This window comes from Caloenas nicobarica, chromosome 5, assembly GCF_036013445.1.
Source record: "Caloenas nicobarica isolate bCalNic1 chromosome 5, bCalNic1.hap1, whole genome shotgun sequence".
Lineage (NCBI taxonomy): Eukaryota > Metazoa > Chordata > Aves > Columbiformes > Columbidae > Caloenas > Caloenas nicobarica.
This window is the reverse complement of record NC_088249.1, coordinates 40,265,977-40,289,025: the sequence shown is the minus strand read 5'-3', so window position 1 is coordinate 40,289,025 and position 23,049 is coordinate 40,265,977. Positions and strand designations below refer to the sequence as shown.

The window sequence follows — 23,049 nt, the reverse complement described above, 5'->3', positions numbered from 1 at the left end:
GTCAAGGCAATCAACAAGGACAGGAGGTTCAACAGATATACAGATCTCACTGGAAAGTGAGAGACTGAGGCAGACTGCAAGAACAGTCAGTGTCCATACTGAGATCTTTCTGCTTCCCCCTGATTGTCTTGGATAGTCAGATATCTTTTTTAGCAGCACACTTGAAAACTTTGTTCTCACTCTATCCCAAAGACAGGCAGAGACATAATTTTGCCAAAGTATTTTGGATCTAAATCCCCACATCAGTAACTGTAAAGATATTATTTGCTAACAGGGCATAAAAGACAGCTGAAAAGTCACCAGACCCAAGTCAGAGATAAGAAAGATGATGGATGCAAAGACAAGCTGCCAGTCTGACACACCAAGCTAGAGAGGCCAGGGTGAATCAATTCCTCAGGTGAAAGAAATGTAAAGACCAGTAAAGGACTAATAAAGATACCATTCTCCGAGCCAATGTTAACACAAAGTACTGCAGGTGATACTCATGGCGCAGGATCCAGGCAGATGAGGGTGTTACAGAGGGAAGTCCGGTCTGGCAGCTCTGATGCAGATAATCCTTCAAGCCTCTGATCCCCAGCACAGAGCTGTACTATAAAGAAATCAGAAGTGGAGACAAATACTACTAAGACAGTTCATGCTTGGAGGGAAGTAAAATATAGCCCTCTCCAAGGACTACCCCCTACCCTCTCACATGAGAATTCCTGTTGGCTACTCCAAAAGGGATATTTAAAATAGCCTGATAAATATCTGCTTTTCTGCCTCAGGGCTCACCTGCATCCATCATGACCACCCCCCACCTCAGGTAACCAACAGTCACTGCCTACGTTTTCCATAGTGCTTTGTAAGGCAGAAGTCTGGCCAGTGGCTTAAGACATTTCTCTCTCATCTAGCCAGATACTCCTATTAGTTATTGGTTAGCTAATTCAACATAAGGGGACCATAGAAGGCTTTGAGAAAGCTTATGCTAGGTACGCCATCTCTCAAGGGCTCTGCCATTTCCTCTTCACGGTTTGCAATCTTCCATGACTCTCTGATTCCAAAAACTCAGGACAACCAGAAGTGGAAAAAAACCTCTTCAGCTACTGCAGCACTCATTCTCTTGTTTAATTTTATTCCATTTTTTTTGTTATATACCCTTCAACCATTCCTTTTCTCCTCTGACACTCAGCTAGTTTATTTCACTTAGCCAAACAGTTATTTCACTCTTCTCAATGCTCTTTGTAAATCCATCCTTTAAGTGTCATCATCATTCATCACCTGTTCTATAATTACAGCTTCCCAGTGTTAACTAGATATTGGAATTCAAAGACAGAAGATATTTTTCAAATCCTCATCCCACCTGTTCTGAAAATTGGGGTATTTCTCTCTATAGTATTTTGATATTTTTAAAATAAAAACACATGAAATTTCTTTTTAGTAGTCCTACTAACATCACCCTTAAGCCTGGAAAGATACAAATACGAACCTCCCTCACAAGTATATCATAATTCACCTTGAACTTACAGTGAAAAAGTCCGTTCTCACCTGGTTGGTCAGGCCTTTGTGAATGTGAGTGATGCTATTGATGAGAAACAGAAGGGCAGTGAGGAAGGGGAAGGGTGACTTGGAGCCAACCAGGCTCAGAGGAGGTTTGCCTCCAGCGCAACTCAGAGACGCAATGCTGAAGACAGATTCTGGTGCTGGGGAACAGGACAGAGGGTTGCACAAAGCAGAACATGGCCTGTGTGAACAGATAAAGAGAGAGGTGTCAGGTCAAAAGCACTCATACTGCCGAAGAATAGTCTTGTAGGAATGTTACTATATGAACTGTGCCACACATTGCAGTAAAATGGAAGCCCTGAAGACTGTGAAAGAAAAAAACTAGTATCACATTTGGTCAAGTAAGTACAGTCACCACACAAGCTACTGCCAGTGAACTGTAATGAACTCTCATCTTCAGCTAAATTGTTCATGACATGCAGAAATACTGAGGCAGTGGCGCACCTCTGATGTCGAACATTTGAAAGCATTGGGCCTTTGATTAAAAAAAAAAATACACATTTCCCCATGTACATACATAAACCAGGCTAATAAAGCTGTCCACTTACTCAAGACATTTCAATAATAACTGGTAGGCAAAGCCGAAAGGCCAGCTTATACCTAAAATAGACATTGCAAAAACGCTGTTCCTTATGTACTCATGAAATGCATGATTTTAGAGTCTATTCAGAAAGAACCTAGCTTTAATGTACATGCCAATGACCATGCACACCGCTCTTGGTGTGTGTGCTCACTCTCTGCGGGTAAAACTAGAACTTTCCATACCAGCAGTGCTTACAGGGCCCACACGAGACATACTATGTCTCTACAGGCAAGACCACTAAAAGGAAGAATGACCACAAGTGTGTTGCTCAACAGCAAAAGGGCAACAGGGCAAGCCCTGCCAAAGATCTGTATCGTTACCCTCTGACAGAGAACTAATTCTTTAAATGCATTGCACCTCGTTCCACTGGCATTACTATGTAGGAGATGCGTGAACACATCCGGGGCTCATAGAGCACCCTGAACTCCTGGCCCTAACCTGCCTAGAATGGTTAGACGAGATTGCCAAAATATTAGGGCAGAGATTAACTGACTCCTCATTTTTACCAGCCAATATTAAGATCAGCTTAGGAGATTTCTTGCTGATGGGCTTTTACAGCCTGACCAAACCCATTGTTTTCAGACCGCAGGGACAGGCAGGAAATGGTCTAATGAGTGTCCTTGTGTTGGCACCTTTAGTGCTAAGAGCTTCGGACCTCAGTTCTCCATCATGAAAGAACATGGGCCAAACTGTTTGGTGACCATTCAAATATCACTTAAACCCAAAGATTTCAAGAGGCCTTATATCAGATGTTCTCAGAAGCAGCAGGCTGTCTCCCTGACTACAAGTTAGGCCTTTCGGGTTTTGCTTTCTCCAGAGGACTGATCACAGGCTAGTAGCAAAGCTCCCTCTACAGCAAAGATGACTATCTGCAGTGCTGAACAGTTCCCAGAGCCCGAGACAAAGATTATGTTATCCAAATGTCTGAAAGAACAGTTTGGTATCTGGCCTTTCACTTTCCTGCAGGGGCTTTCAAGGCCTTAGTGAAGCTCTGCAGGAGCTTAAAGATGAGAGTCTAAATTATTTTATATAGGCAGCATCACACAGAGCACATGAATGGTACGTGTACACACACATTCACCTCCTCAATGTAAGAGGAACTCAAATTGATGTTACTTTTTTTTAAACCCATGAAACCAAAGAAGAATCAAAGCCAAGAGTGACTAAAATCAATCTGAAATTGATATGAAAAAACACAGGTACAGGGAAGGGAAGAGATATAGACCATGCAGTAGCACCAGTAAGAAAGGAAGAACTGGACAACCTCTGCAGCCATCATGCTGTTTGCTCTGACGGGAGAGAAGACAAAGCAGGGTGCAGACAGAGCCCTACTACACTGTAATTCACACATACGGGGCACATATATACAGGGTGAAAGAAATGGAGAGGGAAAACTGCCACACAGTACAGAAATGAGGCTCCCTTAGTGTCTGGCAACAGCATCTTAGCGGTGAAATGATTTTACCTGAGCAAGTCCCACATGCTGTGTATGGCTGGCTGGCTGAGAAGGGGCTGCAGCACCTCAGATGTCAAACGTTCCAGCTCCTCTAAGTAGTCAACTGGATTGACTGATGGCTGCAGGAGACATGGAGAAAGACAAGAAAAGATGGTGAATTAAGGCATTCCAGTGAGGGCAAAAAGAAAGGTTGATTTCATCGCTTTCTCTGTGTTTATGATCTTTTTCTCAGACCACATCAGCTCTAGGGTAGAGCTGCCCCACGGCCAGAGCTCAAGGTGGTCTCATACTCAAGTATTAAAATTATCACAGAGATTTCTTAATTGTCTGGAAATAGGGTTTGGGATCCTTGGGATCAAGATTCTCTATATGAAAACTTGCCCAAAGTGGCTAAACCCCCTTCCCCATACCAGCTATGTGCTGATCTTTGCTTTTAAATTGAAGATGACACAAAGGTGATCAGAACTACCTTGAGAAAACTGAGTGGCACCATGAGTGTTTCCAAAACAAAATTATTAAAAAGAAAATGAATAAATAAATAAATAAAATCAACTGTATAAAGTGTGATTGACCTACCCATCAAAGCATGACTGTGGATGAACACTGCACAGAGGAGGATCTGTGGCTTTTAGAGAACCATCCAAATTCTTCCAACCCTAGTAAGCAATATTCCAGGTTGAAGGAACATGCTGGCAAATATTAGTGTTCTTTCCCTTCGTTAGAATGCTTTAGGATACAGAAATATTCAATTCTATAAAATAAAATCTAATTTTACCCACGGTGAAATCCCCTTCCAGAAATCAGTAAAATCTACATGAATATGTTAACCTCAGTTCTCAGTCATCTCACAAAAATATTCCAAGAAGGTCCCAGTATACACTCATCTAGTTACTGTACCAGTTGATTTTTTTATGCACTAGTCCATTCAAACGTGCTACATGCAATTTTATTTTTAAACTTTTAATCAGATTAGCTAACCACAGGTAGATGATTGAACTTTTTTTTAAAGTGGAAATAAAAAAATCTTATGTCATAGTTCAAGGACTTAAGAAATTATTTTGTCAGCCACTCTTTTGGGATATCTATAAAGGTTGAAAAGGAGTATTAACCTCTTGGTTACCCTCATCCTCTAATGCTCAGGCCTTAAAGACAGCATGTGAAGGCCAACCTCTGGGGCACCGAAGACATCTTAGAAAGATACTGGTGGTTTCTACCACAGCCACAACTAACAAACTCTGTTGCTTTGGGCAAGTTTCAGAGGAGTTGCAGAAGTGTGAATAACTACAGCCATTAAATCACACCCACACCCCAAAACCAGCTCTCCCAGGTCAAAACTCGGGCATGTCAGCTGGGCAGCAAAGAGGAAACTTGCATTTATATTTAGAACATGACTCTTTAACACAGCAGAAGTACAAGATATTTTTCCTCAACAGCACCACACTGATGTGCCTGCCACCTTTAGAAAACTCAGTTTAGAAGATGGTCACATCCTACAGCTGTAACTGGGTTACAGAATTTGACCTTGGATGTCAGTGGGGCAGCAAATAAATTTATCTTTATTGTTTCCCGTCTGAAGTTCATATGGCATTACCCTCAATGCTCAATCTTCCAGCCAGATCATTGCAGCGTCACTGTTCGCATGTAAGCTCTCAGACCACAGCAAAAGCAAAAATGTGCAACTTGATTTAGCCCACAAGGAAAAAGGACTGACAAACCAAATTAGGTCATATTTGCTTTGTGCTTTGGATCTCTGCAGTAAATCAGAACAGTCACAGCACTACCACGTACCTTGATCGAGGCTCTGAGCCCAAAGGAAGAAAGGCAGACAATTATATTTGGCACTGCTAACATGAAGGATCAGCAGACCTATCTGACTCTAAATGCCATGCAGCCTAGATATGAGCTGTGGTCAATAAAATCTAGTCCTCAGCTTGATGCTTCAATGTCTGTCTCTTTCAGTATTGCCTGTAAGTTCATGTTTTCAGAGGTAACACACAAACTGCTGCTGGTGAGATGAAAAGACATTCTGCATTTTCAGGTCCTACCTGTTGGCTGCAAGCGCTGTAATAAACTCCCAAATAGATCACATAAGCTGTGGTCAGAGGCTGGAGAGTTTGCCAAGTTTCTGTCTGGGATATCTCCTGGAGAATTTTTTTCAGACCGGTCTCAATGAAGGGCTGTAGGCCTGACACTTGATTCCACACCACTGGAGGAGGTGGAATCTGTTCACCATCTTCAGAGCTATTACTGAAACACAATGGACCAATGACACAGTATAGCCAACATGCCTCAGAAACAATTCTCTCTCTAAATCACTATTTTTAATAGTAAGATTTCCAGCTGCATTTAGTCTAGAAGGCGGTATCTGTCAACAGCCACCAGGGGAGAACAGTCTTTGCACATTCCCGCAGACCAGACCAAATCAATCCAGGCAGAAAGGACGAATGCAGAATCTACTCATGAAAGTTTCTTAACCTGCAATACTCTGTTTTACCAGACATGCTACCTCAGTATCCAGCTTTAGTTAAAGTTTCTTGCTTTTCACCAGAAGGACCTGTGTCTACAGCAAATCCTACTGCTTTGGTGTCTACCAAAACAACCAACCTCTTAATTCTGTCTGCAGAGAGGTTCTTTCCTCCATTCCTCGGGGAGATTACCTTCTTTTCCCCATAAGGAAGGTTAAAGGAACTTCCCAGCTCCTTTCAGCAGAGCATTTGGCTAACACTGCTCTTCTGCCCCACAGATTTTTACTTCGGCCTCTTACCAGGCTAGTAGGTAGACAGCTGTCAGACTAGACATGCCTTCTGACCCTGTGTCAGAGGGAATACACTCCACCATGCAGGGATTCACATGTGGGACAGCAAATCAGTTAAAATGAAGGAAAAAAAAAAAGAAGGTGACAGCCAGGTCTCCAAACCAAAGAGAGGGAAGACAAGATGCAAACTACTCAGATATGCAGAACTGGTGACAGAGAGGGCCTACCTGCTCAGCTTGGCCTGCAGCTCTGCCGTGCAGCCTGCTGTCTGTGTCACATGTGTCAGCAGAGTAACCACTGCTGCAGCTCGCTGGACAGACAACTCGACCATAGGGCTCTTCCCATGGCAAGTGCTGAGCAATTCAGGCAGGGACTGCAGTATCCTCACCAGCACAGGGTAGAGATCCCTGTAGTATGAATCACAGAAGAAATGACGTTGGAAGGGGTCTCTGGAGATCATTTATAGTTCAACTCCCTGGCCAGATAGAGCAAGTTTGCCCAGGAACGTGTCCAGTTGGATTTTGACTATCTTCAAGAATGGAGAGTCCACAATCTTCCTGTGCAACCTGCTCAAGTCTTTGATCACCTTCACAGTAAAACTTTTTCTTACGCTTAACTGAAATTTCCTGTATTTCCATTTGTGTCCATTGCTTCTTGTACTTCCACTTCATACCACTGGAAGAACCTGGCTCTATCTTCTTTACACCCTCCCATCACATATTTATAAAGACTGCTAAAATAAGATTGAGAACCACCACCACAACCAAAATAACAAAAGTAAACCGACATGGAAAAAAGATGACAAGGGAAGAATACTGTCATTCCAAATTCATCTGAATGGCACCTACCTAATACTCTGCTTCCAAGCATTCCGATAAGCTCTTGGAAAAACTACTTTTATTCTTGCTTTCCTAGTTCTCAAATTCTCAGCCAAAGTATCCACAGTTATAATCATGCAAATTTAAGGAATCTTCTGCTGCTTCTCTTTCCTCAACGTTATTTACAGTGCTAAAAATTATATATAGTTTTTACTCTTTATTAATCAATACACCTGATTGGGCTGGAGAACACAAAATGCCATTGCAGAGAGAGAATGTCCCTTCTGAAACTTAACACTGGCCTCCCTTTTACTCCTCTTCAGAGCAACTCTATAGCCAACCCTGTGCTTCCAAGTCAGTGCAATTACAGGAAGAAGATTCAACACTTGAGGTAGGTCAGACTTATCCTAGTGCGGACCTTGACAGTCAAGCACAAGAACTTGTACTGAAGTGAAAGAGGAGGCAGCACGCAGAGTTTGCACCAGTCTGCCTCACTTGGCATGCATGCTGGTGACGGCTGCCCACAGTCTGCCTTTAGGTCGTCAGATTCAATCCTACATGTGCTGCAAACTATGTGTCTTGATGTCACACAAGCACATATTATTCATGCCTTCAAGAGGTAAAATATGTAGCCCTAAAACATTAGGGGGATTTCCCATAGTTCAGAGAGGAAACAACAGAATACCAGTGCTTAAACACAGGAGATAAAGAACAACCAGAAAAAAGGTAATCCTCAACACAAATACCTTTAAGGAACTGTGAGTTTTACTGCAAGAGGCCAGAAAAGTGGAGACAAGACTCCCTGAAGGGAGTAGAGACTGAGCTGGAGATGCCTGTATTTGCCCCTCTGGAACAGGACGTCCATTTCCCCCATGGTGCCCCCACTTCCAGCTCTCCAGCTTTGGACAGTACCTGTAGAGATCGCAGGCCTGACCGTAACCAGCCGCCACAGTCCACAGCCGGAAGGCTTCAGTGCTCAGCCTGACAGCTTCTTCCCTTGGCAGGGGCAGATCCAGTGGGTCTTCAGCTATAAATCGACTTAACCGGCTTTTCATTTCAAATTTATTAAGCTGTAAAACAATCAAACAAACAAGAATGCACACCAAAAAAAGACAAAGGGATGAGTGACAGCAGTTGCATGCAGCATTAGCTCATTACTCTGACACACCAAAAGAGCTGCAGATTTCAATTCAGCTCGTTCCAACTCTTCTTGCACTGTTCAAATCTGTCTTTATCTTGTGTAATCTTAAGGAGTGTACTCCAAAGGACCAATAGATGGTCAATGGCTATTAGGAGAGAAATATTCCTGGAAGGGATGACTAGGTGTTACCTAATCCATTCCTAACACAAATCAACTACACCTAAATCATTCCAGACAGGGGTTTATCTAACCCACACACGCTCTTGTTTTGGATGCTCTCTGCAGCATTTAACTGATTTTTAAGAAATATAATTATCCTTCTTTAAGTAGTCATAAATAGAACTCTATTAGTCAAGACTACATGTAAAGATATATCTTATGAAAAACACTGTATAGAAAAGTCCTGAATTGATGCCAATATTCTTTTTGAGAGGTCACAATAAGTGGCTTTCAGAGGCCCTACAATCAAAATCTTTCTACAATTCTGTGTTTATTTTATAAAAAGGGTACCTCCTGCCTATTACTTTTATAAGATTATAGAATTTTGATGCCTTGGAAATGTTCTGAGGTTATTTTAGCATTGAATTAAGCATGACATGACTCATTTGCAGTTCTCTAGAAATAATTTTTATCCTCCCCAACAACTGGGTATTTTTGCTTAACCATGAAAAGGAGCTTCTCTCTCCTTCTCCCACACATACAAAAGGTTGTATGCACTCTGTCTAAACAAATGAGCTAACAATGTTTTTTTCACAACACGAGGACATATTATAGAAAATTTAAAATTCAAATGCTTAGAGACACGTTGTAGGAAAATCAATGCACACTAGCAAGAAAGCAAAGGAGCTGATGAATCAAACTATGAATTCTGACACCCCTCCTACAGAAGAGGGGGCAAAGTCAAATTTACTTCCAGAGGAGGAAGATGGAAGAATTTTGTTGTTAGCTAAAATAAATTCCTACATTGATGATTTTGATTTAGTTTTTTTATTCTCTTCCATTCCCATGTTTAAGTGCCTGTAATGAGCCATTTGAGAGTTCAACAGAACCAAAGCCTGACTGGTGGGAACCTCATAAGCAATTTTTGCATGCCTTGAAATACCTGGAGTATACAAAGCCTGAAATAGAGTAATATTCAGAGATTTTCTATTATGTACCTAGTACCACTTAACAGCCTTTAAATATACCACTATCCATCATCAGCACATTATTCTATGTATTTTATAGTACAGACTGGTGTTCATCTGCTGATATTAGCAATTTCCTGGATGGTAATTTATTAGATGCTATTAACAATACTGAACCAAAAACCCTACAAGGTGCTCATTGCATTGTAATGGCTGCTGCTCTTCATAGATGTTACACATTTATAACACCAGTGTGATGACCCATATGAATGAATGCAATTACCTCTGAAGTGGAAAACCTGTCCAGAAGTAGATAAGAGGGGTTAAAAATACTGATAAGTGACCTCAGAGTTATTAAGACAAATGAATGTCAGGAAAGTTCAACCAGGGTTGTAAAGCACAAGGATAGCAATTAAATCTCTGGTTTATAGTCCTAAGCTGCCTATCACCAGAACACAGGAGAATACAGAGTATCACACACCAATGTGTGCTCTAAACAGCTGCTGTATCATTGAGCTGTGCTACATGATTTTGCATAACTGCACCACATTAAAAAAAAGCAGAGAAAAGCTTGAGACAGCTCTTCTACTGGTACACAGCAGAAGGCATTATTATTGTGATGCTGTCAACAATTCCTTCAAAACACACACATGCACCTTCTTCACAATTATTATTTCAGCTTCAGCTCAGATTCACCTCCAATTAATCCTCTTTTTTTACTTGGAAAGTAAGGCATAGAGAATAAAGGCCTTTGTAATCAGAAAAGCTCTTCTGAGAATCACTCACCAGCCTGGCTGTTGCATTTCGTCCTCCAGATGCCAACACTCTGATGAACTTCATTGCAGTGGCACAAGCAACTCCATGGAGGCTGGTGAGTAAACACCCGGGTTCAGCCACTTGGGGATCCCAGTGAGTAGGGAGAAATTCCCTGACAATGGTCTCAATCAACCGAGGACAGTCAAGCAGCTGCAGAGAAATAGCAGGCACCACAAATAACTAACGGTATGCAATTACATAGACATACAAAACACACACACTTGTCTAATCTCCGTGCCATAACTTTACCTGCTTTTTTCTTCCCTTTTTTCAAACCTTTCTCTACCATTATGGAGCTCCCATACAATGGGAGATTTACCTGGCTGCATGCTTCAGAGGAGTGCCTTGCTATGTGGGTGAGGATGTGCAGTATATCCAGGACTACTGTTGGAACAGGTCGTACCACCTCCAGGATGTACCTCAGCCGGTGCTGGATCCGTGTCCTCAAAAGTCCCTGAAAGGAAAAAAAATTTTTGAAAAGTCCATTATGCTCTTAACGATTGCTCTCTGAACACTGCAGTTGCTGGAAGACAAAAGCAGATTCAATTGAATCTTCTGCAGAGAGGAGGTTTTAAAATTACGAGTGGGGAAACAAAGAGAGAAGTTTCTGTGGATTTGACAGTACGCTAGCAAATGAGCAAGAGTTATCTCAAGAGAGCAAGAACAACTGAACTTCTGTTCTGAATCAGACCATTGGTGCAGTTTGGATACTTGAGTTTTCCAGAGTATGAAACTGTAAGTAACAGAGAATAGGAAAACAAACTTCCTTCTAAAGACTACTAAAACCTAATGTGGCTGAAAAGGGTTCTCATGCTCCTTGAATCATGTTGGCTAGACACCACCTCCACCTAATGCAGCACTGTCTGGCAGTACCTGTTACAGCAGAGAAAGTTGACAGAGGCAGAGAACAGACAATAATCTTATTTTGCAGGAAGAGAGATGCAGAGAGATTATGTGATTTTTATTTTATGGTTCACAGAGCAGAAGACCATGACCAGTGGTGGTCCTAGGAAACAAATCTTCAGTTTAAGCGACAGCGTTGTGCATTCCTAGTTTTGGGAAAAGGCAATTCCGCAACACCTGAGTTTGTAGTACTGATACTTCTAAAAACTTGCAGCCAAGCAAGATTGTATTTCTAGGCCTAAGTTCAGCTGCTAGTTTAAATACTCATTTTCCAACTGTGTGGAGTAATTGGGTTTTAACAGCCAATAAGCAGGTGTGAAATTGAATTTCACAACAACTGTAACAGTAGAAAATTTTATCACAAATATCTGATGAGTTTGCGCCACTTGGAACAAGTTAAAATCCATTATGCTGAACCAGGCAACTGTTTCCAGAAGCACAAACTGCTCTGACTTCTTCTGTCTACAACTCTTTTGTTAAGCTTTTTAAACAGTGTCACCTAGTAGAATACATCTGAAATCATGAATCCTCTAAAAGAGACCAGATGCCCAAGTACAGTAACTCATATTCCCAGTGAAGCTTTTAACCAGGGCCATTCAAATGGGCTCAAGCACACAGATCAAGTGATGTGATCACAGGTTTGAATGATTGCAGCAGGCAAGAGAGTCACATTAGCTCCACCAGGGTTTGCGATAAAGATTTCTGGTTCTAGGTCTCCTATCGCTAATGTGGGATTAGGCTTAAATATGTGAGGAATTACTTCCAAATGCTCTAACTCTTTATCCCAGAAACGCAATTATAAAGAATGAAATTAGGGAAGTGCTAAGTAGCCAGTTTTTGTCAATTACAAAAATAATGTCATTGTACAAATCTAACTAGTTCTGAACTATCTAGCTGTAATGCTCATGTTTAACTTTACAAAAGTGTACACAGACACTTTAATAGTGGCTAGAACCTTTTCGCTTTTAGCTCAAGTAAGCGAGCTTGAAAACCATGCCTATATGCAGCCTTCGAGCACGCCTTACAAGGTCAGCAGTGTGCTTGTTGCCAGTTTCCCTGGATGAAGTTTTAAATACTTAATGATACTGAAATCACACAGGTCAAGTCTCAATATTTTTAGAGATCAATAAAATTACACTCCTGGTAATATACGACAGAAACATAACACCAGCAGCCAGGGAAGAGTTCTAATTCTTGTTCAGAATGTTCTTAAAGGCATACACAGGAGGATAGATGCTTCAAGAGCACACACAGCCACTGTGCAGAACCTATTTTCCTAAAAAGATTTCAGGTCTAGCTCTGTGCTTACCTTTACAACATCATATCGGGCCACATCTGGATCTGGCTTGTTTTCATCTTTTAATTTTTTATCTTGAGACTTCTCTGTTCCGTTTAATTCTTCCTCTTCATCCTCTTCTTCCTCCTCATTGTTGGGGACAAAGGGGAATGCAGCCATCCCTTGGTACCATGAAAAAGTCCAATCAAGATATTTCTATAAGGAGAGTAAAAGCACATAAACTAAGACTCTCACAAAGAAATCATGGGAGACAAAACATTTTCAAGGATGCTTTTGATTACGGAATGCTTTTTTTGATTCCCACCCCACCCCAGGAAAACAGGAGCACAAGAAAGGGTATTCTAAACATGTACAAGCAGAATGCAATGCTTTTTCAGGGAACTGACTTCAACCTATGACCCACACACCCTTGGGAAACCATGAAAAGCAATTACTGTGAGGTGAATTAAATTCACTAGACAGGTAACAGAAATGCAGCTTAACTGAAAAATGTTTCATATAAAAATAAACAAACCACGAAGGCTCTAGAAGTTAACCTGAAAATTGGCATTTCTTTGGTCTAGTCCCATTTCTGGACCTGTGTGGAATTCAGGTCACATATAATACAGAATGATAATGTAAAAACTGGCATGTTAAAATAAAGACTGCCTGGTGTATCTGTTCGTGGTTGTTTGGCCTTTGCTTGAACACCCCGCAGCTTCAGCAAATAAAAAAGAAGGTCTTTTCTTCACTGCTAATGACAGTGTCAGATAGTCTCAGGTCCTAGGACAATGCTGCAATAGGTGAGCTTTCCACTATTCAGAGAGGGGATTGCTCCCATAGCAGACCTACTTCTCCCAAAAAGTTTTAGAATATAAAAGACAGCCAAATCAAACATTTGCACTACTGAATGACTACTTTAAATTTCCATCTCCTGAACCGGCAATCAGAAATAACTATCACATTTAGTCAGAAAAGAAATAGTAAACTTCAACTAAACCCCGAGCTGTCTTGAAAAATTTCAAATGAAGTGCCAAGGAAGGACAAGTTATTATCAGACATTAACAACAACAAAAAAAGTGCAATATTAAACAAAGTTGGTGAGTGAAAGACACGGTCAGAAAAAGCTTGACTTTAGGGGGTGAAGCTATGAGTCCATCAGGAATATCAAGCCTGGAACTATAGCCTTCCTTCCACCAAGAGAAGGAAAAGCACAAGACAGAGTGTCTGGCTCTCCAAGGGAAACAAGTGAGAAAGGTACTTCCTTCCCACGGCCACTGATGAATGAACAAAACCTTCAGACAGCACGATTTTTACGTGTGTTGATCTTCTGTGTTTATAGTGGGGATAAAGCCTATTTGTCTTATGAATCCTGGAGCAAAAGGCTGGACTTCTAGCCATGTCCCTCAAGAGACCTTTTGAAACTCAGCAGCACGAGCCCCTAGGAAGGACTCTCCAAATGAGAAAATGCACTGACACAACACTCACAATGCTGCTTTTGGCATCGAGAGTCAGAAATCTCCACTTATATGAGATGTCATACCACAAGCTTTGATCTGAGCATCAGAGCACTGCACACAGTTATAAACCAGAGTAATACCAGAAGAAGGAAAAGCACATTAAGAAGTTGATTCATAAGAATAATTACCAACCATGGGTGGGCAGGACTCATCTATCAGGACACCATTAGGCTCATATCTTAGAAAGGGACCAAGATGTGGAGAATGCTACCCAGTCTTTCATTTCTCTTGCTTCCCCACTAGGGATAGCTCTAAAGGCCTGGAAGAAGTTGACATCTACCCACTCTATCACCAGCCCCTTTGCAGCCTGACATAGGAGCAGCTCTCATGGAAGGGACATGAAACGCCATCCACAGTATGCTTTGCCTATAATGGGCTGCTTCTGTCCAACCAGGAAGACATCTTAATCTTGCTGCTCAGGGCTCTCTAGTATCTTTGGATATCCAAAAGAAGTTTCAACCTTCTAACAGAAGAAAAAGCATCAAGGAGAAAAAAAAGACACATGAGAAGGTGAAAGCAGGTATTAGTCAGTGTAAGAGAAGCACATTAGAACAGCAGAAAATGGACAATGAGGAAAAAAAACCCACAGCATCATTATGAGGTATAACAGAACGCAGGGAGAATATTTAATCTGTTCAGAAGCAGGAGAACTACAACACAAGAAGCCAACCACATAAGAGGCCACACTGAAAAACTAAATTGCACACATACATTAGTTGTAGCCTGATGTAGACTGCAAAGATGTCAAAAGGAAGAGAATCTCAGAAGCCTGCAGTGAATTTAATCATGGGACAGATGTAGTTCAAACAGGAGAAAAGACATCTGAAACTCTCAAACTGGGACAACACACTCTCTTGTCTGTCTCAAAGCACAGCAATGGTGTTCTATTGATCATTAAGCTAACCCATCCAGCAAGCCTTTGTTCAAGCTACTTACCACATCTTCTCATTCTGATTCCTGTAAACAGGTCAGCATGAAATCAAACCCAGGCACGTAATGATTGTCTCACCTCATCATCGAGTGACACCAGCAGAGCCCGGAGAGCACCAACAGATGCTGCCATGACGTTATCCACGGCATCATCCAGCGAGAAGCGGAGCAAGAAGAGAAACCCAGCATCAAGTAGGAGACGCAGAATGCTGCCCTTCAAGGAGGAAGCAAACTCTCCAGCCTTGGCCTGAAATGTATGCCACACAGAGCCAGTGTTAAAGTTGTCTCATCTCAGCTGGGTACATCTCAACATTCTGTGTGTTTGCCTCTTGCATTTCTGCTGTAAAGCAGGCAAACTGTGTGCAGGTCATTTCTTTTTTTCTTTATTTGCTCCTTCTTTCATGCTACAGAGGCACACAACTCCAGTTCCTTAATGCAGGAAACGTTTCTTTCTAAAGTCTGGACCCATCTTCTGACTTCACCCTGTTCTGCCCCATTGTTCTTCTCAAAACCACACTGTTTCTTCTTCTCTGCCTCCACTGCTGTTGGAGGAAAGGTTAGTATTTCCCCTAAGAGTTTGGCAGAAATGTGAACAGAAGTAGATATTCATTTGTTTTATGTATTGGCACATTGCTCTAGGAGTGGGCTGGTTCATTCCCACCTCCTACAGAATAAGCGCATCACGAAGCTGGCTCAGACAACAGGAGTGAGAGGGTCATTGCCAAGGATAGGTTTGTCACAGAAGTAACACCAAAAAAAACTTGTGTCCAAAGCAACAACAGAACTGAAGTTGCAGCACTGCTGCTGAACAACACTTGGAGCATCTCCCTCCAGAGAAACCTGAAACTCAGTTTGTTATGTCCCAACACTTAACTTTCCTAACAGTAGACAGATCCTCAGTGAAAAAGAATGCCTTGCTGGTGATTTTACTCACCTTCATTGAACAGTAGAAAGGAAACAACTTGTACCAGAGAATCTGGGCCCTGATCTACCAGAAACTTGATTATAGGGAGAAATTCCATGGAAAGTGACTTACCTTTTGAACAATACGACCCAAGACCTGTAGAGCCAGTGTCCTCTGCTGAATAACTTGGCTGCGAGACAAATGAAAGAGCTCTTGGAGAGAATAACCAGCCCTCTGAATGGGAAGAAGAAGAAAAAAAAACCCCACACATAACCTCAGCAATAGGTAAAAATAGGCCCTTTAAAGTAAGATTAACTGTAAAATACTGCATAACAGGAGATAAACTGCAATGCAATGTTGTTTGATGCTTTGTAGCAATTGCAAAAGAGGTTCTAATCATTGATGAGACAGGAGAAAACTGAACTTCAGAAAAGGATGTGTGTGCACCTTTTTCCAACACCACAGATCCTTAATGGCATTACAGAGAAAAAGGATTAATGGAGTTTTCTGAAAGTAAAGCAGCTAATGCATGCAGACCCAACTGCTCTTCAGGAGTTTGTTTCAAAAGAAAATGATCCATCTGCACTTTCCTAAGGTTTTTGTCACCAAAAAACCTCAACACAAAAGGAATCTGCCAAATCAAACACAGAACATGGAAATGGGCGTGCCCTCTCTACTGTATGACACCTACCTCTGCCTCTTCTCCGTGGTGATGCAGGCCTAGATGTGTTGGTAAATCGGCATCTGCAGGGATCAATTCTCCTTTTAAACTGAATCGAGCTTGCATTCCCTACAATGAAAGTGTGGAGGGAGAAATAGATTATTTCTGTTGCCTTCCACTCCATTCATCACTTAAAATACTACTTCTTGCATCAACTGCAGCAAGGTAAGAGTTCAAAAATTCCCCAGGTCAGGCCAAAAATTCTTAAAAAAAAAAAAATCTTCTCCACTCCTTCCTTATTTCTTAGCTTTCAGACCTGTTTCATCCCAGATTACAGTTGCTAGACTCACTTCCGAGCTCTCCTGAGCACTACAGACTGAACTGGCCACATATCATCCCACTCTGTGGAAGAAACTGGGGAACCTCTCAGCCTGATGAAATCTTACAGACCGAGTAACTAGACAACTAGGTTTTGAAGTCTTCAAAACTGCTACTGCTAGAAGCATGATCCAGATGCAAACAAGAAAAACACCAGTTTCGGTATTCAAACCTTTTTGGTTTTCTTCTGCCGGGGTGAGGGCAAATCTTTCATCCATTCCAGCTTCTCAAACTCCACATTGTCCATGTGAATCCACTCCTTCTTGGGCTTCACAGGCAGATCATCATCTTTGTGGGGCAATTAAAAAAATGGCATTCTTACCTTCCAAGGCAGGGATGAAGAAAATACTATTCCCTCTTTACCAACCTACTTGGCTTAAAGACAGCATCAAATATAGGATTCATGTAAAATAAGAAGAAAACAATTTTCAAACTGACTGTTGGCTGAGGCATAAACATCAAAGGTTTAAAGCTGTTTTCATCTTTCATGAGAGCTAGAAGAGGAAGTAAACAGCACTGTAATGAAATTCACAGACAAGGCTAATTTGTGAGAAGTTGAACAGAAGTCAGGACACAAATATGGCAAGTGATCAGAACCAGGGCAGAAAAGTAATATCAGCCCTACTTTTGAGAAAGCAAATTAATATCATCCAAGGAGGGAGGTGTTAGGGGAGGTGTGAAATGACTCAAAGGTATTAATGCAGAGTGGTTCAAGCAAATTATTGGAAGCAAGTATGATTTCAGCCTAGGTACAATGGAGAGAGCACAAACACTACTGTTCGTGATTCTGTCATATTTGCTATGCTGCTCTTCATTCTGTGTCCCCTTCTAAAGGCCTGAGGAAATCAGCTTGGGAAGAGAAGATCAAAACAGCTGAAAATTTACACAGCTTGCCTGAGAAACAGCTCAGTGGGGAAGCTGGACAGCTGAATAAGAAATTCAAAGATGCAAGTACTAAAGTAAGAAATCAGTGATTTAACTATATAAAGACTTTTGACTAGAAGAATTTGAGAAACAAGATATTTATGCCTGACATCACAAGAGTTGCCCTAGGAAAGACAAAGATCAGCACGTGCAAGAATCTCACAAGTGAAGGGACGGGAGACATGTAACTGAAAACAATCCAAACACTAGGAAAGGTAATGCTACCATCCCATAGCAACATGAAAAGAGATGAGCTCAGCAGTCTTTGCTATCTCAAGAGAGAACACTTCTAAGGACAGGAACAGGCAAGTCTGAGGGCATGAAAAGCAGCAGCATCACTCCTGCTGGAGCAGCCTAGAACTTATTTGCATTGCAGCTATTAATCCTAGTGCTCTAGTCTGCTCTTGCAAGGAACAATGAGTCCCACTGAGATGCTCTTCTTTCAGCAGATCTTTTCCTGCTGATAACTGGCCTGAAACCTAACCTTTTACTTTCTTCCAATTAGCAGATAAACTTTCAGGAAGGGCACTCATCCTTTCTAGGATGAAGCTTCATCCTTAAGATCAATGTGGTATTGAGTCGGGCAAGGAACCAAGCACAGCGTTGTTTTCCCCAGACAGAAAGCTGTTCCACAGAATTTCAGCCAAAGGCTCAGCACACATTTTAATTGAAAAGAAGGAAAAAGCATCTGAAATGTAAGAAAGTGGAATGTTTGTGGGTGGTAGGTGCAAAACTAGAGGAAATAAAAATCAGCAGAAAAATGAAATCTATTGACATTTGTAATTCAACAAATTGTTTCTGCCTTCTCCAAATTGATAGGGTTGTTAATCATTGTATTAATTTGGCCTTTAGTATTATGATCTTGTCAACAAGAAAAGATGGATACATATTCCAAGGCATCAGCAGATTGTTCAGTTACTGAGAAATCCCTCTACAGAAACACAAGCTGACAGTGTGAACGCAACATTTGTCTTGAACTTTTTCAGACTTGGGTTACATTAAAGGCTACCATCCAACCTCTTCCCTTCCTGCTTTGCTTCCCCTTTTGTCTGGGTGCCAGAATTTACTTTTCCATTTGATAAGAGTACAGGTTGCTGGATAAAGGTTTCACCATCTTGTTTATTAGAAACAGTAGCCTTTTATCTCATTAGAGAGGCAGGTTTGATTTTTGAGCAATCCCACTGCTTTGTGTCATCATCCTCTCCCTGGGAAAACTGAGTATGACCATTTCTGCTGGGTTATTCATGATGTCTTCACTTCTGAGCACAAACAGATGCAAAACCAAACACTAAGTGCTCATGTCAAATTAATATTTTACATCTCCTGTTGGCCCAGATGGGCTGCAGGCATAAACTCAGGTGCTAAAAAGCCTTCTCTGGGTTTTGTAACTGCGATCCAGTTCATCCTTTCTTTGTTATTCCAAATGTCCTGGGAAATCTCCTCTTCTCCTTTCCTGTGCAGTCTTCCATAGAAGCAAAAGATGTTATCAGCACATGATGCTCTGAACACTGAGCTGTTCCCAAGAGCACTACTACAATCTTGTTCAGTCTTTACAGGCTGAACAACCCACTTCTATTGCTCCCGGGCAAATAAAAGAATGTCATCTAAGCTGGTGCAACTTGTGCACTCGACTGTTCTGGAACTAAAAATAGTCCTTTTGATTGAGATGGATTCCTGGAAAAATAAAACTCTGAGAGATACAGCACAAGGATTTTTCAAGTGTTTTCCTCATAAGAGGCTAATCAGCTTTCCTTCTCCTGCACGTGTACCCACATATATGCTCACAAACTCATCTCTCTCATCAAGAAAATGGTAAACAGTTGTTATCTCTGGTAAACACCAAGCTGAAATCCAGGAGTGATTCAGAGACCTCTTTAATCAGCCTGCACATTGCACTGGGACACAAAGAATGAATCAAAAGACAGGATCAAGAGATGGAGACAGCCAAAAATTGACATGAAACTGGAGGAGAAGCATGCTAACGAGAGACATGCTACGAAGAAAAGTGTGGGGAAGAGGAGAATGGGAGCCTAAAATCACAAAGAAAAAGAAATGGCTAAAGAAGAAAAAACTGCAGAGAAGAAAGCAACAATAAGAGCAGAAGCTTAAGGGAAAACGCTTATTTTCTCTGCCATGAGAATATATGGGTTGCTCTAGCTGCTAGGGATAAAATAGCTTTCTCCTCATACAACAGAACTCTTTAATACTCAATGTACGACTGTAAAAGGCAACAGCTCTGTACAATTCTTCCAAAAAAGCAGAACAACACCCTAACCTTAATACTTCCCTCCATCCACAGCACAGACGAACCATATCCTGTGAAAATCACTGTGTGGGCTCTGAGACACAAGCCACAGAGTGGGGCCATCAAGAGCAACATCACGATAAGACATAAATGTGTTATATGAGCAACTTCCCTGAAGTAAGATTAACTGTCATCTCCATGCCAGCCTGTGAGCAAATCACTAATTCTTACCTACCCAACATCCTCTTGTCCCCAACTAGTCTCACAAGAAATTATCCAAGCAGCAGCTGAATCTCACTACCACACTCTTCTGTTTCCCTGTTCCCATGACTGAACAGAAGAGCATTGATACCTACCATTTAAAATACATTTTCGCTTCAGAGACCTCAGCACAAACTTCAAAACCAAAGCAAGACCTCCCACTAAATAGCTCACCTTTGGTACATTGGGTATCACCCTTCTAATCTGTGGAGCCCAACTAGAAATAACAGAGATGTTCTTTCTTCAACCCAAAATATATATACTTTTTTAAATATCATGATAAAATTCTGAGTTGGATAACTAACGAAGTGCCACATCAATCCATTCTGGATTGATGCAAACACCATATAAACCTCACATTTATGTTCAGAACATTAACACCACACACTTTTTTTCTTACCTGTGATTTCTACCTTCATATTTTCTTCCTTCCTTACAGATTCTTCCAGACCTGACTCCTGCATGGGAAGAGATGATCCAACATCATGCAGAGACACAGGCAAAGATTCCACAAACTCCTCCGGTCTGTTCTGTTCCATTTTAAATTCCTTTTTTTGGCCTTCATTGCCACCACGTCGTGACTTTAAGAAAGCAACTAAACTGGAATCTGCAAGTGTTGACAAAGAGACAGACAGAGAAGTGACAAAAAGTCTCAAAATAGTTTATATGCTTATAGCTCCTGCTATTTATGTTTTAGTCTTTTCATTCCCATTCCACATGCTTGCTTCTTCTATACCATCACTTCAAACTGAGGCACTTAACTGTTTTATGACCTCTTGAGCATATAAGCTGGGAAAAACTGACCAGTGAAGCAACACCAGAGGAAAAGATTAAAAATGGCTTTCAAGGTAAACGAAGCACAAAAAAATCTAGTTATTCTCCCAACTTACAAATAAAAAGATAATTGTTTCTTTCCCCCTTGCTGCCACTGAAAAGGCACATCCAAATAAGACTATGCATGGTGGAGAGAATTCTGGTCTGTGATTTATGGGAAGAACCTAAGTCTGACAGTTTACTTACCCTTCCTGCAGACTGCTCAGTGGCACCAATCTGAACACAACGAGAATACACGGAACAGACACCACAAAAAGAATTAGCTGCTCTTCATTGAATTGCACTAGAGCTACAGTGCATGGTCTAGAAATTATGTTACAAGAAGGAGACCTTGTCTGTTCTGAACTGACTACTCATCCTGAGAGTCAATTATGGTCTGACAACATCCAGAAAACAGACGTGGCCATTATCTTCATGCTTTGGAGGAGAAGAGGAACATTTGGGAGGTAGGGATGTTTTGAATGACAGATCACAGATCCACAGAATGTTAGGGATTGGAAGGGACCTCGAAAGATCATCTAGTCCAATCCCTCTGCCAGAGCAGGAACAACTAATGAGGTTACACAGGAAGGCGTCCAGGCGACTTTTGAATGTCTCCAGAGAAGGAGACTCCACAACCCCCCTGGGCAGCCTCTTCCAGTGCTCTGTCACCCTCACTGAGAAGAAGTTTCTTCTCATATTTAAATGGAACCTCCTGTGTTCCAGTTTGTACCCATTGCCCCTTGTCCTATCATTGGTTGTCACCAAGAAGAGCCTGGCTCCATCCTCATGACACTCACCCTTTATATATTTATAAACATTAATGAGGTCACCCCTCAGTCTCCTCTTCTCCAAGCCAAAGAGACCCAGCTCCCTCAGCCTTTCCTCATAAGGGAGATGCTCCACTCCATCATCTTTGTTGCCCTGCGCTGGACTCTCTCCAGCAGTTCCCTGTCCTTCTTGAACTGAGGGGCCCAGAACTGGACACAATATTCCAGATGAGGTCTCACCAGGGCAGAGTAGAGGGGGAGGAGAAACTCTCTCAACCTACTAACCACCCCCCTTCTAATACACCCCAGGATGCCATTGGCCTTCCTGGCCGCAAGGGCACAGTGCTGGCTCATGGTCATCCTGCTGTCCACCAGGACCCCCAGGGCCCTCTCCCCTACACTGCTCACTAACAGGGTGTTCCCCAACCTATACTGGAACCTGGGGTTGTTCCTGCCCAGATGCAAGACTCTACACTTGCCTTTGTTATATTTCATTAAATTTTCCCCTGCCCAACTCTCCAGCGTGTCCAGACCTCGCTGGATGGCAGCACGGCCTTCTGGCGTGTCAGCCACCCCTCCCAGTTTGGTGTCATCAGCAAACTTGCTGACAGTGCACTCTATTCCCTCATCCAAGTCGCTGATAAATATATCGAACAGTACTGGTCCCAGTACTGACCCCTGAGGCACTCCACTAGATACAGGCCTCCAACCTGACTCCACCCCATTGACCACGACTCTCTGGCTTCTTTCCTTCAGCCAGTTCACAGTCCACCTCACTACCTGATCGTCCAGACCACACTTCCTCAGTTTAGCAGCAAGGATGCTGTGGTAGACGGTGTCAAACGCTTTACCGAAGTCAAGGTAGACCACATCCACTGCTTTGCCATCATTTATCCACCTGGTTATGTCCTCATAAAAGGCTATGAGGTTGGTTAAGCACGACTTCCCCTTGGTGAAGCCATGCTGACTGCCCCTAATGACTCTCTTATCCTTGATATGCCTTGAGATGGCACCAAGAATAAGTTGTTCCATCACTTTTCCAGGGATGGAGGTGAGGCTGACTGGTCTATAGTTGCCTAGGTCCTCCTTCTTGCCCTTTTTGAAGACTGGAGTGACATTTGCTTTCCTCCAGTCCTCAGGCACCTCTCCCGTTTCCCACGACTTGGCAAAGATGATGGAGAGTGGCCCAGCAATGACTTCAGCCAGCTCCCTCTGCACCCGCGGGTGCA

General features: G+C 42.0%; 1 protein-coding gene across 3 annotated transcripts in view; it reads right to left on the bottom strand.

Moving 5' to 3' along the window:
- The window catches only part of RPAP1 (RNA polymerase II associated protein 1), a 43,723-nt gene that overhangs the window by 8,145 nt on the left and 12,529 nt on the right, over positions 1-23,049 (bottom strand). For 2 of the 3 annotated variants that reach the window (XM_065636677.1, XM_065636678.1), the window contains exons 7-20: positions 20,638-20,844; positions 16,980-17,095; positions 16,460-16,558; positions 15,901-16,002; positions 14,944-15,111; positions 12,448-12,630; positions 10,555-10,689; positions 10,206-10,385; positions 8,064-8,221; positions 6,561-6,740; positions 5,624-5,825; positions 3,588-3,697; positions 1,525-1,720; positions 440-589 (exon numbers count right to left, since the gene is read on the bottom strand). In XM_065636677.1, the coding sequence (XP_065492749.1) occupies positions 440-589; positions 1,525-1,720; positions 3,588-3,697; positions 5,624-5,825; positions 6,561-6,740; positions 8,064-8,221; positions 10,206-10,385; positions 10,555-10,689; positions 12,448-12,630; positions 14,944-15,111; positions 15,901-16,002; positions 16,460-16,558; positions 16,980-17,095; positions 20,638-20,844 (2,186 nt within the window). The remainder of the gene's footprint in view (positions 1-439; positions 590-1,524; positions 1,721-3,587; positions 3,698-5,623; positions 5,826-6,560; positions 6,741-8,063; positions 8,222-10,205; positions 10,386-10,554; positions 10,690-12,447; positions 12,631-14,943; positions 15,112-15,900; positions 16,003-16,459; positions 16,559-16,979; positions 17,096-20,637; positions 20,845-23,049) is intronic. The other variant, XM_065636679.1, reaches the window with a different exon arrangement.